At 38.5% G+C, this 19422-nt stretch overlaps 1 protein-coding gene across 1 annotated transcript in view; it reads left to right on the forward strand.

Moving 5' to 3' along the window:
• ttn.2 (titin, tandem duplicate 2) overlaps window positions 1-19422 on the forward strand; it is a 308270-nt gene that overhangs the window by 239893 nt on the left and 48955 nt on the right. The window contains exons 199-224 of the mRNA XM_048599205.1: window positions 90-371; window positions 462-764; window positions 869-1171; window positions 1253-1534; window positions 1624-1923; window positions 2223-2525; window positions 2629-2937; window positions 3420-3701; window positions 3813-4112; window positions 4216-4509; window positions 4610-7576; window positions 7683-8003; window positions 8121-8405; window positions 10734-11033; window positions 11189-11491; window positions 12502-12777; window positions 13736-14035; window positions 14129-14431; window positions 14572-14871; window positions 14990-15277; window positions 15534-15830; window positions 15925-16227; window positions 16332-16637; window positions 17570-17857; window positions 17973-18263; window positions 18355-18642. Coding sequence (XP_048455162.1) covers window positions 90-371; window positions 462-764; window positions 869-1171; window positions 1253-1534; window positions 1624-1923; window positions 2223-2525; window positions 2629-2937; window positions 3420-3701; window positions 3813-4112; window positions 4216-4509; window positions 4610-7576; window positions 7683-8003; window positions 8121-8405; window positions 10734-11033; window positions 11189-11491; window positions 12502-12777; window positions 13736-14035; window positions 14129-14431; window positions 14572-14871; window positions 14990-15277; window positions 15534-15830; window positions 15925-16227; window positions 16332-16637; window positions 17570-17857; window positions 17973-18263; window positions 18355-18642 — 10374 coding nt within the window. The remainder of the gene's footprint in view (window positions 1-89; window positions 372-461; window positions 765-868; window positions 1172-1252; window positions 1535-1623; window positions 1924-2222; window positions 2526-2628; window positions 2938-3419; window positions 3702-3812; window positions 4113-4215; window positions 4510-4609; window positions 7577-7682; window positions 8004-8120; window positions 8406-10733; window positions 11034-11188; window positions 11492-12501; window positions 12778-13735; window positions 14036-14128; window positions 14432-14571; window positions 14872-14989; window positions 15278-15533; window positions 15831-15924; window positions 16228-16331; window positions 16638-17569; window positions 17858-17972; window positions 18264-18354; window positions 18643-19422) is intronic.

Below are 19422 nucleotides of genomic sequence, written 5' to 3' on the forward strand. Positions count from 1 at the left end.
AAGAATGTGAAGACTTCTGTTACATTTCTCTTGCGTTATTTTGGGAATAATACTTAACTGATAAAAATGTATCTATTTTTTAATTCTAGTTGTTCCAGACATTAACTTGGATGCCAGTGTGAGAGACAGAATTGTCGTGCATGCTGGTGGTGTCATTCGTATCTTGGCATATGTGTCAGGTAAACCACCTCCAGAGATCACATGGAAGAGAGATGATAAGCAAGTACCACCAGAAGCTGCAATTGAAACTACAGCTATCAGTTCTGCTCTTGTGATTAAAAATTGTCAGAGAAACCATCAAGGTGTGTACAATCTCATTGCGAAGAATGCAGGAGGTGAAAGAAGAAAGACAATTGTTGTTGAGGTTTTAGGTAAATATTCTTATTTCTTGGTTTGAATATTAGTACAATTTATTTTTCTTAAGTACTTGAATAAAATTATTCTTTTTTTTAATATCATAGATGTTCCTGGGCCAGTTGGCGAACCTTTCCGCTGTGAAAATCTGACCAGTGATTCGTGCAAATTAACTTGGTTCCTTCCAGACGATGATGGTGGATCTGCTGTTACCAATTATATCATTGAAAAGCGTGAAGCTGAACGTCGAGGCTGGTCCCCTGTTTCGTACACAGTTACAAGGCAGAATGCTGTTGTTCAGGATCTAATTCAAGGAAATGTTTATTTCTTTAGAATTGCAGCTGAAAATATCATAGGCATGGGTCCATGGGTGCAGACAACACAAGAAATCACAGTTAAAGAACCAATCTGTAAGTGATCCTTCTGTTTACATTTTTTTCCAATCTTTAAGTATTAAATAAATCAACAGTAACCACTGAATACATTAAAAAAAATGCATTTTCCTGACTTGCAGCTGTCCCTGAACGCCCTGAAGACCTTGAAGTAACAGCAGTCACAAAGCAATCAGTTAGCTTGAAATGGAATCCTCCTAAGTACGATGGTGGATCAGACATTACAATGTACATTCTTGAAGCCCGTCTTATTGGCAAAGATAAGTTCGTCAAACTTACTAAAGAGAAATTGTTAGATCGGACTTTCAAACATAGTGGGTTAAAGGAAGGTGACACTTACGAGTACCGAGTCAGTGCGGTGAATGAAGTCGGACAAGGCAAACCATCATTCTGCACAAAACCAATAACATGCAAGGATCAACTTGGTAAGCCAGCTTTCAGAATTCTTTTAAGAAAAATCCTGTTTCCTCTCCAGAAAGACAATAACAATGTATTATTATCTTTAGAACCACCAACACTTGACCTGGATTTCCGCGACAAGTTGGTTGTGCGTGTGGGTGAATCTTTCAACCTGACTGGAACATATAAAGGGAAACCTACTCCAAAGGTTTCTTGGCTTAAAGATGACGAGGCAGTTGAAGAAACTAATCGCCTCAAGATAAACACTATGCCATCAAAACTGAGTTTGGCAATTATGAAAGGTGTCCGTGGAGACTCGGGTAAATATTGTGTGGTGGTGGAGAACAACACAGGCGTACGTAAGGGTCTCTGTCAAGTGACTGTTGTTGGTAAGTTAGTTATTCACATCCTTTTTCAGTTTAAAGTATTGTTATATTGAAGTAGCAAACAGGATTCAGACTTTTTTTTTCTCTTTCAGATCGTCCACAGCCTCCAGTTGGCCCAGTTTTGTTCAATGAAGTTCACAGAGATCACATGGTGATTTCTTGGAAACCCCCACTTGATGATGGAGGCAGTATGATCACTAATTACATTGTTGAGAAAAGAGATGCACGCCGAGAACTTTGGATGCCTGTTACTTCTTCAGTTACTAAAACAACGTGCAAGGTTCCGAAACTAATTGAGGGCAAAGAGTATATTATCCGTATCTATGCTGAAAACATGTATGGAATCAGTGATCCCTTGCTTTCAGAGGAAATGAAAGCCAAAGATCGTTTCAGTAAGTATCAAACTTTGGATTTCTTGCATTAATATATTATGAAAAATACAAACAAAAACTCAGAGTAGCAAATTTAAAATTTAGCTTTTTATCCTAGTTATTTTCATCTAAAACAAGATAGAATCTTGATTACATTATATTTTACAGTTTTGGGATTAAACATAATTATACTTGGTATACTCAACAAAGGTTAACCTTTGTAATGAAAAGGTTTGCAATGTATTCAGTAGCGAATGAATGTGAGGGAGAAATCTTCATTTTTATCCTTGCTTATTCCATTTTCAATCTTTTCTCTGAAGGGGTTCCTGAAGCACCGGAACAACCAATTATAAAGAACGTTACTAAGGATTCTGCAGTGGTGGTTTGGAATAGACCACGTGATGGTGGCAAACCTATCACCAGATATATTGTGGAGAAGAAAGAAACCATGTCCAATCGCTGGGCAAGAGCATCCATGGAGCCAATTTATCCAGACACTCAATTCAAAGTAACTGACCTGCTTGAAGGCTGTGAATATGAATTCCGTGTTTCAGCAGAAAATGAAATAGGAGTTGGTGATCCCAGTCCGCCATCCAAGCCCATATTTGCAAAAGATCCAATTGGTATATTAAACTTATGCTCATTTATCTTTTTCCTTCAAATAACTATTTTTGAGATGTGCTTGTCAGATTTATGATGGTCATATTTTTAACTGTTCTTATCCAGTCAAACCAAGCCCACCGATTAATCCTGAAGCAGTGGACAAAACCAAATCTACTGTTGATTTAAAATGGCTACCTCCACGCCATGATGGAAGAGGGAAGATAATAGGTTACTTAGTGGAGTTTCAGAAAGTCGGTGATGAAGAGTGGAAGAAAGCAAATCAAACACCAGATTCCTGCCCTGACACTCATTTCAAGGTGACAGGTCTTACTGAAGGTGATACATACAGCTTCCGGGTAATGGCAGTCAATCAGGCTGGGGCCTCAGATCCGGCTAATGTCCACGATCCAGTGCAAGCAAAAGACAGACTGGGTGAGTGTTTTATAGGAGTACAATGCTGATCTTTCCACATTGAAGAGCTTTATGATTAATGGAGTGATGGCGGGAGGCAATGGCCTAGTGGTAATATCACTGGACTGTCAATCCAGAGACCCAGATAACATTCTGGGGATCCAGTTCAAATCCTGCCATGGCAGATGGTGGAATTTGAATTCAATAAAATATCTAGAATTGAGAATCTAACAATGACCATTGTCAATTGTCAGAAAAACCTATCTGGTTCACTAATGCCCTTTAGGGAAGGAAACTGCCATCCTTACCTGGTCTGTCCTACGTGTGACTCCAGACCCTCAGCAATGTGGTTGACATTGAACTGCCCTCTGGGCAGTTAGGAATGGGCAATAAATGCTGCCTGGTCAGCGATGCCCTCATTCTGTGAATGAATAAAGAAGAAAAAAAATCTTGTTCTGTGTCATTGATTCTATTCAGTCAAAAGCTTTTACTTCCTTTTACAGAGGCGCCTGAGTTGTTTGTGGATGCCAACATGGCTCGAAATGTAAACTTAAAAGCAGGAACCACTTTAACTCTCAGTGCAACCATAAAGGGCATGCCATTTCCAAAGGTCACATGGAAAAAGAATGACATGGAAGTGCCGATGAAGGCTGATATTGAAGCTACTCCAGTAGGCAGCAAGCTTGAAATCCGCAATACCGTTAGAAGTGATAGTGGTAGCTATTCACTCACGGCTGAAAATGAAGCTGGAAGCAAGAGTGCTACATGTACAGTTGCAATATTAGGTAATATAGCAGGAGTGGAAAGAAACAATCTACGCACTTAACTCAGTCTTGATCTGTATGCCCTTTTTCCCATTAATTACAACATTTAAAAATCTGCCAATTAATTTACAGATAAACCTGGTCCACCTCGTAACTTAAACTTCAGTGAGATTAGAAAAGATTCATGCTATCTGACATGGAAGGAACCAGAAGATAATGGTGGTGCTGTGATCTCAAACTATATAATTGAGAAACGAGATGTTGCAGCTCCTCGGTGGATCCCTGTCTCATCCACAACCAAAAAGCACAGCATTATGGCTAAGTACTTAATGGAAGGCATCCAGTACTTGTTCCGTGTGGCTGCTGAAAATCAGTACGGTAGAAGTGACTTCGTTGAATCAACTAAACCCGTAAAGGCAATTGACCCAATATGTAAGATTTTATTTGCTGAAGTTAGTCATTTAAATTTTTCAAACTCAACTTCTGTACCCGTTCACAACACCTAAATTATTGTGCTCTCATCTTATTTTTATAGCTCCTCCTGGCCCACCTAAGAATTTGCACCATGTTGATGTGGATAAGACAGAGGTGTCTCTTCTTTGGAATTACCCAGATCGTGATGGAGGCTCTGAAATCACAGGATTTTTAGTTGAGTACCAGGAAGAAGGAGCAAAAGACTGGATTAAATTCAAAACTGTTAGCACACCAGAATGTGTAGTAACTGGTTTAGAACAAGGAAAGATATACAGGTTCCGTGTCAAAGCTGAAAATGCAGCTGGGTTTGGTCGTCCAGACACAACAGTGCCTGTCCTATGCCAGGAGAAATTAGGTTAGTTGATTACGTTGACTTTGTTTCTCACTGCTTTCAATCTGAATTTCATTGACATTTTCATGATACTCATTGGTTCATGTATGCTTTTATTTTATAGTATCCCCATCTGTGGATATAGATGTGAAGTTGATTGAAGGTCTTGTTGTGAAAGCTGGCAGCACGGTCGTACTTCCTGCTTTCATGAGGGGTATTCCTCCTCCTTCAGCGAAGTGGGTCTCTGACAACATTGAGCTTAAATCAGAAGGCAATTACAAAATCGTTACTGACAACCATTCAACAGTCCTTACTATTAAAGATTGTACCAGAAAACATACTGGTGAATATATACTTACTGTTTCCAATCCAGCTGGTAGCAAGACAGTGGGTCTACATTTAACAGTCCTGGATGTTCCTGGTCCTCCAGTTGGTCCAATCAATATCCTTGAAGTAACACCACAGCACATGATTATTTCCTGGCGTCCACCTAAGGATGATGGTGGAAGTCCTGTCATGAATTACATTGTTGAGAAACGGGAATCTAAGAAAGAAACCTGGGGTATTGTCAGCACTGGAAGCACAAACACCCAAGTTAAAATTCCACGTCTTCAGAAAGGATGTGAATACATTATGCGTGTTCGAGCAGAAAACAAAATTGGCATTGGTGAACCACTAGAGTCTACGCCAACGGTTGCCAAGTACATGTTTGATGTTCCAGGTCCACCTACTAAACCAGCTGTTTCTGATGTCACAGAAAACGCAGTAACAGTTACTTGGGGTATACCGAAATACGATGGTGGTAGCCCGATTATTGGTTACCTTGTGGAACGCAGAGAAACAACTGGTAAATGGATAAGAGTGAATAAGACACCAGTACTGGATCTAAAACTGAGAACTGTTGGACTCTTTGAAGGAAATGTATACGAATTCAGAATATTTGCAGAAAATATTGCAGGTCTAAGTAAACCGTCGCCAATCTCTGATCCTGTCTCAGCAAAACGCCCTATAAGACCACCTGGACCACCGATCAATCCTAAACTAAAAGATAAGACAAGAGAAACTGTTGACTTAGTCTGGACCAAGCCTACCAAGGATGGTGGCAGCCCGATTTTAGGATATATTGTGGAATGTCGGAAAGAGAATACAACCACCTGGAATCGAATTAACAAAGATAGCTTAATTGAGCAATGTGCTTTTAGAGTACCTGGTCTTATTGAGGGCAATGAATATCGATTCCGTATAAAGGCAGCCAATATTGTTGGTGAAGGTGAGCCAAGAGAATTACCAGAATCTGTAATCTGTAAGGACATTCTTCATCCTCCAGAGCTAGACCTGGATGTTGTTTGTCGTGACCTGGTCACAGTTCGTGTGGGACAAACTATTAACATAACTGGCCGTGTTAAAGGCAGACCAGATCCAGAAATTACATGGTCAAAGGAAGGAAAGGTACTTGTTCCTGACAAACGTGTAATAATGAATAATGATTACCCCATTATACAGCTGTTGGTTAAAGAGGCAACTAGAGCTGACCACGGAAAATATCATATTGTCGCTAAAAATAGTAGTGGACATGCCCAAGCTGCTGTTACTGTGAATGTACTTGATAGACCCGGCCCTTGTAAGAATATCAAGGTAAGCTATGTCACTAAAGATTCCTGTATGCTTGCCTTCGAAAATCCAGATGATAATGGAGGCTCTGAAATTACTAACTACATAGCAGAAAACCGTCATCCCAGCCAAAGAGGATGGTCTGTGATTTCATCTGATTTGATTAAACGTGTGGTCAAAGTTCCACTTACAACAAATCATGAATACTTCTTCCGTGTGTGTGCAGAAAACAAAGTAGGACTGGGTCCGACTATTGAAACCAAAACACCAATCTTAGCTATTGATCCAGTGGAAAGACCTGGACCACCTGAAAATTTTCATGTTGCTGATATAGGAAAGACATTTGTTCTGCTTAAATGGAGGAGACCCGATTATGATGGTGGTAGCCCTAATCTGTCCTATCACGTTGAAAGAAGGTTAAAAGATTCCGATGAATGGGAAAGAATGCACAAAGGAAGTATTAAAGATACTAGTTTCATGGCTGACCGATGTATTGAGAACCAGACCTATCAGTTTAGAGTCCAGACTAAGAATGAAGGTGGTGAAAGTGACTGGGTGAAGACAGATTATGTTATTGTTAAGCAAGAAATCCAGAAACCAGTCTTGGACCTAAAGCTGGCTGGAGTACTCACTGTAAGAGCAGGTGAAACCATCAGAATTGAGGCAGCTCTCAGAGGTAAACCTCAACCAGAAGTTGTTTGGGTAAAGGACAAAGATGCAGTTGATCTTAGCAAATCACCTCGAGCTAAGATTGAAACCACTGCTGATGCATCCAAACTCACTATAACTAAAGCTAAGCGTGAAAACAGTGGCAAATATGTAATCACTGCAACTAACCCAGCTGGTAGCTTTACGGCATATGCTACTGTGAATGTTTTGGATGTACCAAGTGAAGTCAGAAATCTGAAAGTCTCTGGCATTGCAAGTGATAGGTGTAGAGTCACCTGGGACCCACCAGCAGATGATGGTGGCTGTGAAATTCAAAACTATGTTCTCGAGAAGTGTGAAAGTAAGAGAATGGTCTGGTCCACATATTCTTCTTCTATAATTACCGAATATGCAAATGTCACTCGTCTTATTGAAGGAAACGAATATATCTTCAGAGTACGTGCAGAAAACAAAATAGGTACAGGTCCACCAACAGAAACAAAGCCAATTGTTGCAAAGACACAGTTTAATAGACCTGGCCCTCCAGATGCACCAGAGATCACTAAAGTTGCAAAGGAAGAGATGACTGTTGTGTGGAATGCACCAGAAGATGATGGTGGAAAATCGATCACAGGATATATATTAGAAAAGAAAGAGAAACGATCTTTAAGATGGGTACCAGTCACCAAGAGTCCAATCCCAGAGAGACGAATGAGGGTTACAAATCTGATTCCTGACCATGAATACCAGTTCCGTGTCAAAGCTGAAAATGAAGTTGGATTAGGAGACCCAAGTCCACCATCAAAACCAGCAATAGCAAGGGATCCGATGGGTATTTATTTTATAACCTTTTTGTGCATTTTTTAAGCATGAATATTTTGGTTCATTGTCACTCCTTAAATTTTGCCTGATTCGTGTCCTATTTTTTGTCTGCACAGAACCTCCTGGTCCTCCAGTTGGTCTAAAGGTGATTGATAGTACCAAGACCTCCATTTCCCTTGGCTGGTCGAAGCCAGTGTATGATGGTGGTTCTCCTATCATTGGTTATGTTGTTGAAATGAGACCAAAAGGTGTCAGCAAATTACCTGAAGAAGGTTGGAAGAGATGTAGTGTTGCAGCCCAGCTTGTTCTTACTCAGTTCACCATGACCAACCTCAATGAGAAAGAAGAATATGAATTTAGGGTTTCTGCACAGAACCAGATTGGAATTGGTCGTCCTGCTGAACTGAAGGAAGCAGTATCACCAAAGGAAGTGTTGGGTAGGCCCTGCATTTTGCTTTTTTTCACTTTGTGATATAAATAAAACAGTTTGTTTAAATCTAGTATTGTTTCTTTACAATGTGATTTCTTATCCACAATTGATTTTTACTTTTTAGAACCACCAGAGATTGATTTAGATGCAAGTCTAAGAAAGACTGTAACTGTCAGAGCAGGATGTCCTATCAGGTTGTTTGCCACCATCCGAGGTCGACCTGCCCCTAAAGTCACCTGGAGGAGAGTGGGAATAGACAACGTTGTCAGAAAGGGTCAAGTAGACTTACTCGACACAATGGCTTTCCTCGTCATTCCTGATAGTACTCGTGATGATTCTGGCAAATATTCACTTACGCTTGTGAATGCAGCAGGCGAAAAGGCAGTGTTTGTCAACGTTAAAGTTTTAGGTGAGTAATATACATTTTCGATGTTTCCTGGTCTGAACTGCAGAGGAATTTCTAAAGTATGTTCAGGGGAAACTTCCTTAATCAGTATGTTTTCTATTCAGTGTGGATGGAGTGATTGTTGCATCTAGCCTGGGGGAAGAAATTGGGTCAAGTGGAATACATCACAATGCGGAAACATCTCAAGAATAGCGATCATCATATGATAAGGTTGAAATATTTATGGAGAAGGACAAAGAGTAATGTGAAATAAAAATACTTACGAGAGGAAGTTTGACTTCCGTGGATCGAGGAGGTGTTTGGCTCAGTTAAATTGGAAACAAAACTGGCAGGCAGAACTGCTAAATGGGGTAATGAGCTGCCTGAACAGAAGATAATGATTCATTCAATGTGCATTCCCACCAGGCATAAAGGGAGGACAGGCAAAGCCAAAGTTGTCTGGATGATAAAGGATTTCGAGAATAGAATGAATATGAAAAAGGGGGGCTTTGGTAGATGTCAACTTGAAAATGAAAAGGACAATCAGTCTGATTATGAAAAGCATTGTGAAGTGCAAAGGAAAATAGGGTGGGTAAAGAAAACAGTATGAGAATTAATTGGCAACTAACATAAATGGGAATCCAAAGGTCATCAAAGGTATATTAATAATAGAGTTGTCATAGGAATGGTGGGTCCCAATTATTAAAGAAATAGTTAACGGTAAAAACAGAAGGCTTGGCTGAGGTTGAATAATTTTACGACAAGAAGAGAACTCTTTAGCAAACACATGGTAAGTGAGAAGTTTCTTGCCATACAGGAGCAATCACAATAGCTAAAGAGGAGGTACAAGGAAAGCTGACAATAATAAAAGTGGATGTGTCCCCTGGTAGGGATGAGATGCATCCTAGAATGTTGACTGAAATAAGGCTAGAAGATTTGGAGGTGTTGGCCAGAATCTTTCAATGCTTCTTATTACAGGAGTGATAGCAGAGGATTTGAACCTTATTGAAAAATAACGGGATAGATCTGTTAAGTTTAGACCAGTCAGATTAATTTCAGTGCTAAGGAATCATTTTGAAACCGTAACTGGGGAGAACATTAGCAGCCACATGGATTATCATGGACTAATAATCCAGCACAAATTTGTTAAGGACTAATTTAGCAGAGATTTTTGATGACTTAACAGAATGGTAAATTTTACCAGTGCAGTTGATTTTGTTTATATAGAATTTCAAGTCATTTGATAAAGTACCACATGTTAGGCTCTTAACAAAATAAAGCACAGTTACAAAATTGTGTAAGTAATAGAAAACAGAGAGCTACGGCTAAGTGCTGTCTTTTGAACTAGACAGAAGTATACAAATTCCAGGTTCACCAGAAGGACCTGCTATTATCACGTGAGTTAGATTTTGGGGCACTGGACACAATTTGAAATTTGTAAATGATCCAAAAGTTGGAAGTGTAGTCAACAGTGAAGAAGATATCAGTCGACTTTAGGAGGATGTGTAGACTTTTGGGATGGCAGTATATATGGCAGGTGTAATTAAACACAGAATGGTGTAGGGTAATACATTTTGTTAAAAGGAATGAGGAGAAGAAATCAAACCCAAATGGTGCAATTTTAAAGATGATACGAGAACAGAGTGACCCAGGAGTGATGGGTGCAAATCTTTGAAAGTGACAGGCGTGATTAAGAAAGCATGTGGGATCCAGGGCTTTAGAAATAGAGGTGCTAAGTACAAAAACTTGGAAGTTATCCAAAAGCTATATTAAACTCTAATGTGGCCGCAACATTTGTATCATGCCCAATTTTGGCACTACATTTTAGGTGTGGACATGAAGGCCTTAGAGGAGTTATGAAAGAGAGTTACTAAAACAGTTCCAGAGCTGAGGTATTACAATTATGGTTCATGTACTGGAAAAGCTAGAGTTACTCAAGCAGTTAGATTAGGAGGAGCTTCAATCGGGACATTTAAAATCACGAAGGGTTTATATTGAGTAAATAAAAAGAAATAGTTCAGAATGGATGAATGTTCGATAGCCAGACGGTGCAAGATTGGCAAAAAAAAAGGCAAGAGAAAACTATTTGTATGTATTAAGTGTTTAGGATTTGGAATTCACTGTGTGATAGAGTAGTGGAAATTGATTCCATATTAGCTTTCAAAAGGAGTTTGGATAAATGCTTGAAGGAGAAAAAAATTGCAGTGATATGGGGAATGGGCAGAGGAATAAGACTAACTACTTCACTCTTCTACTGAACTAACAGAGACTTGATAGTCTGAATAGCTACCTTCTTTGTATACTATACCCTGATAAAGCTTGATTTTTCTCAAAATTGTTTTTTGCTTTCAGACACACCTGGGCCTGTCTCAGACTTTGAAGCTTCCGATGTTACAAAGACATCATGTCATTTGTCTTGGTCACCACCTGAAAATGATGGTGGCAGCCAAGTGACTCACTATATTGTGGAAAAACGAGAAGCAGACAGAAAGACCTGGGGCACAGCGACACAAGAATTGAAGAAAACGAGTTTCAAAGTGACTGGCTTAGAACCTGGAAATGAATATTATTTCAGAGTTACTGCTGTCAATCAATACGGTCCTGGGGTTCCAACAGACATTCCCAAACCTATTCTGGCCAGAGATCCAATCAGTGAGTTGTTAATTTTTTGCACATTTCTTGTCAAACTTAAGGTAAAAATAACGTAACTGGGATGGCCAAATGCCTTTCATCATTACTAACTTTGTCTGGGTATTATTTCGATATCAATTAATCTCAAAGCAACAATTTGCAATTTTCATTTTTAGGTGAACCTGATCCACCCAAGAAATTGGATGTCATTGACATAACGAAGAATAGTGCTTCCCTCTCTTGGTTGCCACCTATTAAGGATGGAGGAGCTAAAATCGATGGTTACGTTGTTGAATATCAAGAAGAAAGTCAAACTGAGAGACAGTGGACAAAATACTCTATAATCAAGGAACTGTCCATTCTTGTAACAGGCCTTAAGGAAGGAATTAAATACAAATTCAGAGTTTCAGCTAGAAACATTGTAGGGACCAGCTTGCCCCGTGAAACTGAAGGACTTTTTGAAATTAAGGAACAACTGAGTAAGTAAACAATAATTTATTTTTTCTATAATAAATGGCAAAATTAAAATAAACTTGAAAAAAAATTGTGAAAAAGATTCATAGATTAGTTATGACACACTACTCATTAAGACAGTCAGGAAGCTCAAACACCTTTCAAATTTGTGCCTCATTGATGTGCTAGCAGGTTGCAGTTCTCTGCTTTCTTTTCATGAAAAGTCCACTGAAGCATGTGTAACCAGTTGATATGGATTGTAATCAGAGAATGTGATGCCAACTGCTGCCTAACATGTGGTTTGGTAGATTGTTTCTTTTCAGACGCAGATGCAAATTCTAGGGGAGTGTAAAAATTGGCTGGCAACAATCCCAAAGTAATTTTGTGAAATGTGAAGGAGAACTCTTGTCCTTTCCGGCCCACCTTTTTGAGGTACACTGCAAAAGTCCTTTAGAGTTCACTGTTTAGGCTTCCTAACACCTAGATCAATGGAACTGGCATAGGCTGTGCATTCTGCGTCAGTTTTTCTTTGAACATTGTAATTGAGGTCTTAGTTGAACTTCCATTCAGTGAAAGTTAATTCTGGTTGACACATGGATAGGTGAAGTCCCAACCACACCTGCATTATTTGTCCCCTGTTTTTCAGGGGTTTAGTGGATGATGGTAGTTGAAATGCAACCCTTGCAACTTCTTCAGGATGGCTCCAATTTTTTTTTTAAAGAAGATAAAGTTGCATTTATTAAATGCTTTATCATATCTCTCAAAAGTATTTTGAAATGATTTTTGATGTTTAGCAGTCACAATTTTTCAGACGAGCATGGTAGCCATTTCATATCTAACAAGGTCTCATAAACAGCAATGAATGAATCATACAATGATATTTTGAAGTGATCCAGCTTAACATCTTATGGTATCAAGTTGACACATCCAACAATCCAACTCTTAATACACCACTGGAATGATGCCCCTAGACCTCATGCTCAGATCCTCAAAAGAAGTATTATTCCTCAATCTTTGTGTCATTTTTTTTTTGCAGTTGCACCAAAGATAATAATGCCTGAAGTCATATCTATCAAAGCTGGGAAGAAACTTAGAATTGAGGCCCACATTTCTGGCAAGCCTACACCAACTTGCACATGGATGAAAGGTGATGAGGATGTAATTCCATCTAGTCGCCTGGTTGTGCATAATGCAAAGGATACTTCAGTGCTCATCATTAAAGATGTGACCAGAAAAGATAGTGCCTACTACAAACTTACTGCAGAAAATAGCTCTGGCATCGCCTCCCAGAAAATTCGAATTGTAGTCATGGGTATGTATATTCATTACGTTGCGTAAGGGAACACATTTGAAAGAACTGGAGCTGTGTAAACAGTTTGATATTAATAACGTTTGTGTGGGATGTTCTTTGGAGCGTCAGTGTAGACTCGAGGGGCCAAATGGCCTGCTTCCACACTGTAGGGATTCTATGATTCTCTGAAGAACATGCAGATGCAGCAGGTGGTAAAGAAGGCAAATTGTATGTTGGCCTTTCAAGCGAGAGGACTCAAGTACAGGAGCTGAGTTTTCTTGAGACCATGCCTGAAACATAATGAGTCACTTTGGTCTCCTTCTCTGAGGAAGGATGTTCTTATTAAACAGGGAGTGCAGTGAAGGTTTTACCAGACTGATTCCTGGGATGGAGGGACTGACTGTGAAGAATGGTTGAATTGAGTAGGATTATATTTGCTGGAGTTCAGAGGAATGAGGGAGGATTTCATAGGAACCTATAAAATCCTAACAGGACAAGATAGGGCAGATGCAGGATGTTCCCAATGATGAGACAGACCAGAATCAGGGATCATAGTCTAAGGGAAAAAAACTCCAAAGAATTGTGGATGATAAAAATCAGAACCAAAAACAGAAATTGCAGCATCTGTGGAGATAAATTCTCTGTTTTTGCCATAGACTAAGGATATGTTTTAAACCATTTAGAGCTGAGATGAGAAATTTCTTCACCCAGAGAGTGATGAGCCTGTGGAATTCTCTACCACAGAAAGCAGTCAAGTCTAAAGCACTGCATGACTTCAAGAAGTTGGATATAGGACTTGGGGCTAAAGGGATAAAACAGTATGAGGGAAAAGCAGGAACAGGCTGTTGAGTCAGATGATTAGCCGTGATTATAATGAATGGTGAAGCAGGATCGAGGGGCCAAATGCAGTACTGCATCAATTTTTGTTGTTTCTATGCTAGCCAGTATTATTTAATTATTGATAATTGATATTTTTCAGATATTCCTGGACCACCACAACCACCATTTGATATCTCAGAAATTGATGCTGATTCATGCAACCTTAATTGGCACATTCCATTTGAAGATGGTGGCAGCAACATAACAAACTATGTCGTAGAAAAATGTGACATAAGTCGTGGTGACTGGATTACAGTTGTGTCATCTGTGACAAAAACAAACTGTAGAATTGGAAAGCTGATCCCTGGACAAGAGTATATGTTCCGTGTTCGTGCAGAAAACAGATTTGGTATTTCAGAGCCACTCACCTCTGATAAAATGATTGCGAGATATCAGTTTGGTAAGCTGTTCCGAAATATTTGGGCTATACATTTTTCTTAAGATGTAACGTCTGGTTTCAGAGCTGACTGTAGATTTTTTTTTCCATCGACAGATGTTCCCAGTGAACCAAGGAATGCACATGTCACAAAGGTGAACAAAGACTGCATATTTGTAGCGTGGGATAGACCAGAAAGTGATGGTGGTAGTCCTATCACTGGATATATCATTGAACGTAAAGAAAGAAATAGTCTTCTTTGGGTGAAGGCAAATGACACTTCTATCCGTGCCACTGAGTACCCATGTTCAGGACTAATTGAAGGGCTGGAATATACTTTCAGAGTCAGTGCACTGAACAGAGCGGGATGTAGCAAGCCTAGTAAACCAACTGAATTTGTAACAGCTAGGACACCAGTTGGTAAGTATTCAGAAATGTTTTTTAAAATGTATAAAGTTATTTTAGAATTAAATTTAAGATATAAGAAATTTACAATAATTTAAATTGTAATTTAATTTTTGTGCATTAACTTAGAAATGTGCACCTATACTTTGTAACAGATCCACCAGGCAAACCAGAACCCATTGATATCACAAATAATAGTGTTTCTCTCATCTGGGCAAGACCCAAACATGATGGTGGAAGCAAACTAATCGGCTATTTTGTTGAAGCCTGTAAATTACCTGGTGAGAAGTGGATACGATGCAACACTAGTTGTCAAAATGTTCCTAGTGAAGAATTCACTGTTACCAATCTTGAAGAGCATGCTCAATATCAATTCAGAGCCATTGCAAAGACAGCAGTTAATATCAGCAAACCTTCTGAACCTTCAGACCCAGTGACCATCATGGCAGAACAAGGTATGAATTAACCTCACATCATTGTATCATTTTCTATGGAATTTCATTTTGCAGACATCAAATACTAACCTAATTCAAGAAATATCATTGATATTAAAATGCTTTGTTCAATTTACAGTTGCACCAAAAATTGATCTGGGAGTGTCCATGAAGTCATTGATCACCGTAAAGGCCGGATCTAATGTTTGTCTAGATGCACATGTCTTTGGAAAACCCTTTCCAAAGATCACATGGAAGAAAGATGGCAATGTAGTAATGCCTGCTGAAGGCATTAAAATAGCCAGAACAAGAAACTTGTGCACACTCGAATTGTATAGTGTACAGAGGAAAGAAACTGGAGAGTATACTATTGTTGCAGAGAATTCAAGTGGATCCAAATCAGCCAATATAAAACTGAAAGTATTAGGTAAAAATATTTTAAAATGTTTCATCAAATGTGTCAATCTGCTGTTAGTTACAAATTAGCTTAATAAAATGTATATGAATATTCATATTTCATTCATATTCAAATACACATTTAAGAACTTCATAAAATATTAATATGATTTTTGAGACTCTAATGAAAAGGTGGAAAGCAAAATTTTAAAACAAAATACTAGTTTCATCTTTAGGTAATTAATTTAAAAATACTCATGCATGCTTATGTTCTATTCTTTTGCCAGATAAACCTGGTCCACCAGCTTCTATCAAAGTTACCAATATTTATTCGGATCGCGTTACTCTGAAATGGGAACCTCCGCTTGAGGATGGAGGTGCTGAGATTACAAACTATATTGTCGATAAGCGTGAGACAAGTCGACCTAATTGGGCTCAAGTTACTGCTAATTTACAGATTACACAGTGCGGAATAGAAAAACTGATAGAGGGACATGAATACCAGTTCCGTGTCAGTGCAGAAAACAAATATGGTGTTGGTGACCCAATCATTACCCACCCAGTTGTTGCTAAGAATCCTTACAGTAAGTAAAACACCTTCCTTTCCTCCCAAAGCTAATTTTTGATTTTAATTGAATGATCAAAAGATACTTAACACATACTTTGTATTATTTACAGATGTACCTGGGCCATGTGATCCACCAATAATTAGTAACATCACTAAAGATCATATGACTGTTAGCTGGAAAGCACCAGCAGATGATGGTGGCTCTCCCATCGCTGGATACTTAGTGGAGAAGCGTGAGGCAATGGCTGTTAATTGGTCAAAGGTCAACAGGAAACCAGTTTTGGAAAGAACAATTAAAGCTGCAGGGCTTCAAGAAGGCACTGAATATGAGTATCGAGTTATTGCTTTGAATAAAGCTGGACCAGGCAAACCCAGTGAATCCTCAAAAGCAGCATTTGCTCTGGATCCTCTATGTAAGTGGATGGACGTGTAATTACTTATATATATATATGTCAACTACACAATTCACTCACATTTGTTAAACTTCTTTTGTGCAAATTATTTTGTTTCTCCTCAGATCCTCCAGGACCTCCTGCCTTCCCAAAAGTTGTTGATACAACTCGCAATACGATCAGCTTATCTTGGAGTAAACCAGCATATGATGGTGGCAGTCCAATCTTGGGCTATCTAGTTGAAGTTAAGCGTGCAGATGGTGAAAACTGGATAAAATGCAACATACCAAAGAATCTTCGAGATACACACTATGTTGTTACAGGACTGTCTGAAGGCACTGAATATAACTTCCGTGTGAGCGCAATGAACAAAGTAGGCTACAGTGATCCAAGTGAAGTGCCAGAGAAACATACTGCCAAGGATATTTTGAGTAGGTTTTCATTACTTGTATGAAGCAAATTAAGTCCTGTTGCGAAACATTGTAATTTTTCTCAGTAAGTCAGGCATCATCTGTGAAGAGATAAATGGCACCTTTCGGACACATTTCGTTGGCCTGCTATGGTAACACTGTTTTTTCATCCACAAATGCTGCCAGACCTTCTGAATGTTTCCAGAATGTTATGGTTTTATTTCTGATTTCCAGTGCCTGTAGTATTTTAACTTTGTAGTATTTTTCTGAAGTTGTCTTTGCCATCATTTGTAAAGAAGTACTATCATATTGTAAATAATTAGTTTAACCCCTATGATAAAGTAATAGAGGGAAGTTTCAGATAGATACATCAAATGTTTGTCATCCATAATTCAGAGAGTCTGTGTTTCAGCGGAACTAACACCAGATATGCCTGCCTTGGCGTGTTGCATATGTTTCTCAACTGGTCCTTAGGAAAATTCCTCAGATTGGGTAGTGCCATGATGCACGATGATGTAATTTTCCTCATAAGAAAGTGAATATAGAAATCAGATTTTTTAACGAAAGTGAGGAAATATTGGAGCTTTTGCAAAATTAGATGGAAATTTTATGAGTAGTTTCTGATTATTTTGTGTGCAACTTGTTTTGTCTTAAGTGTGTGTAAAAATAATTTAAAGGTATGTAGTTGGGTAGATGAAGCAAATTTTGTACAGAATAGAATTTACATTTTTGTGACAGAGCCAAATAGCATGAGGGGTGACCTAGAACATTATTGGTTCCTGGGACATGGATCTGGGATCGGATTGAGCAGACTTATTGAAGTGAAGGTATTCTTTGGATGGTTGAAGAGATCTATTTGGTGGAAACAACTTTATGCCATATAATGTGATTTTGATATATTTGCATGAAGTTTAATAATGAATATGTATTTCATGTATTTTTTTCATGAACAGTTCCTCCTGAAGCAGACCTTGATGCTGACTTAAGGAAGGTGCTTATTCTACGTGCTGGCGTCACAATGAGAATCTATGTGCCAGTGAGGGGTCGGCCTCCACCAAAGATTAGCTGGTCTAAAGTGGATGCCAACATTCAGGACAGGCAAGGACTTGAAATCAGAACTTCGGATTATGACACGATGTTGTACTGTGAAAATGTGAATCGATACGATGCTGGAAAGTACATTCTAACTCTACAAAACAGCAGTGGAACAAAAGCATATACACTTACTGTAAAAGTTCTTGGTAAGTTGTGACTAATTATTTTATTGTCAGATAAAGTTAAATTTTATTCATGTAAAGCAGGTTGATTATAATTGTTTTATTCAGTGAGTTAACTTGTTTTTCACTTCTTAATTAGATACTCCTGGTCCTCCAGTCAATCTTATTGTTAAAGAAACAGCAAAGGATTTTGCTGTTATATCATGGGATCCTCCTCTTGTGGATGGCGGCAGTCCAGTTAAGAATTACATTGTAGAGAAAAGAGATGCTGAAAGAAAGGCATGGTCAACTGTAGCAACTGAATGTGCCAAGACTAGTTTCAGAATTATTAATTTGGAAGAAAGTAAATATTATTACTTCAGAGTTTTAGCTGAAAATGAGTATGGCATTGGTGAACCTTGTGAGACAAAAGATGCTGTGAGAGCTTCAGGTAATTACTGGTTTTTTTAACAATATAATGCAGAACAAAATTCTGCTTATCTTTATTTCTTTCCACTAAAATAATCTATTGTATAATGCAGAGGAACCTGGGCCTGTGATAGACTTGAAGGCTGCAGCTGTATCCAAAAATTCTTGCACTTTGACATGGAAAAAACCAATCAGTGATGGAGGTAGCCGAATTACTGCTTATGTTGTTGAAATGATGGTTCAGGAGGACAAATGGAAAGAGATGATGAGAGCTAAGAAGTTGCAGTTTATAACAAATGAACTGGAAGAAGGAAAGGAATACACTTTCAGAGTAATAGCACAGAATGATGCTGGATACAGTGTACCATGTGAAATTACACTTGTAGCAAGGGATCAAGTTGGTAAGTATTTTTTCATAATAACACACCATAAATAATAAGATCATATTGGCACTTACATATTATACAGTAACAAATAGAAGTTCAAATACAAAATTTGAATTGTTGAAAATATAATTACTAATTTTGATATTGTTAGCAAAGATAACTAGGCCGTCTGAAATACTGCCATGCCCTCAGCATCTTATGAAATGTTTTACAATTATTAGATTACTTTTAAAGTTTAGTTGGTATGTTATGTAGCTGAATATGTCAGGCAATATAATTGAAGCAAATTACCAGGCCACTATTTTGTTTCAAAAGGAATCTTATCCAGGATTTCTTCTTCAGACATTGCTTTTGAAACCGTTAACCCATCAAAGCAGATTGATGGGACCTCAAATAAACATTTCAGCTTCTCACAATACTGCAGTCAATTGTTAGCCTACATTAAATGTTCAAGCCCAAATGAAGGTTGAAGCCATGAAGATCTGACAACGAGATGAATGTGCTACTAAGGCACACTAACAAAAATCCTAATTGGTAAAATAGCATTTAACGTTGTAATCCTGCACTGTCTATGCAGGTAACTGTAGAAGTAGGTGAGCTTTAAACAAAAACAATTGACTTGACATTTAGTAAATTTAAACTAAGTCTACACCAATCAGTCAGGTATTTTCTATTTAAAAGGAAACCTTCACCACCAAAAAATTAACAATTAGATTATGCCTGATTACTTAAACTGCAGATGCTGGAGAATCCGAGATAACAAGGTGTAGAGCTGGATGAACACAGCAGGCCAAT

This window comes from Rhincodon typus, chromosome 7 (assembly GCF_021869965.1).
Source record: "Rhincodon typus isolate 14 chromosome 7, sRhiTyp1.1, whole genome shotgun sequence".
Taxonomy (NCBI): Eukaryota; Metazoa; Chordata; class Chondrichthyes; order Orectolobiformes; family Rhincodontidae; genus Rhincodon; species Rhincodon typus.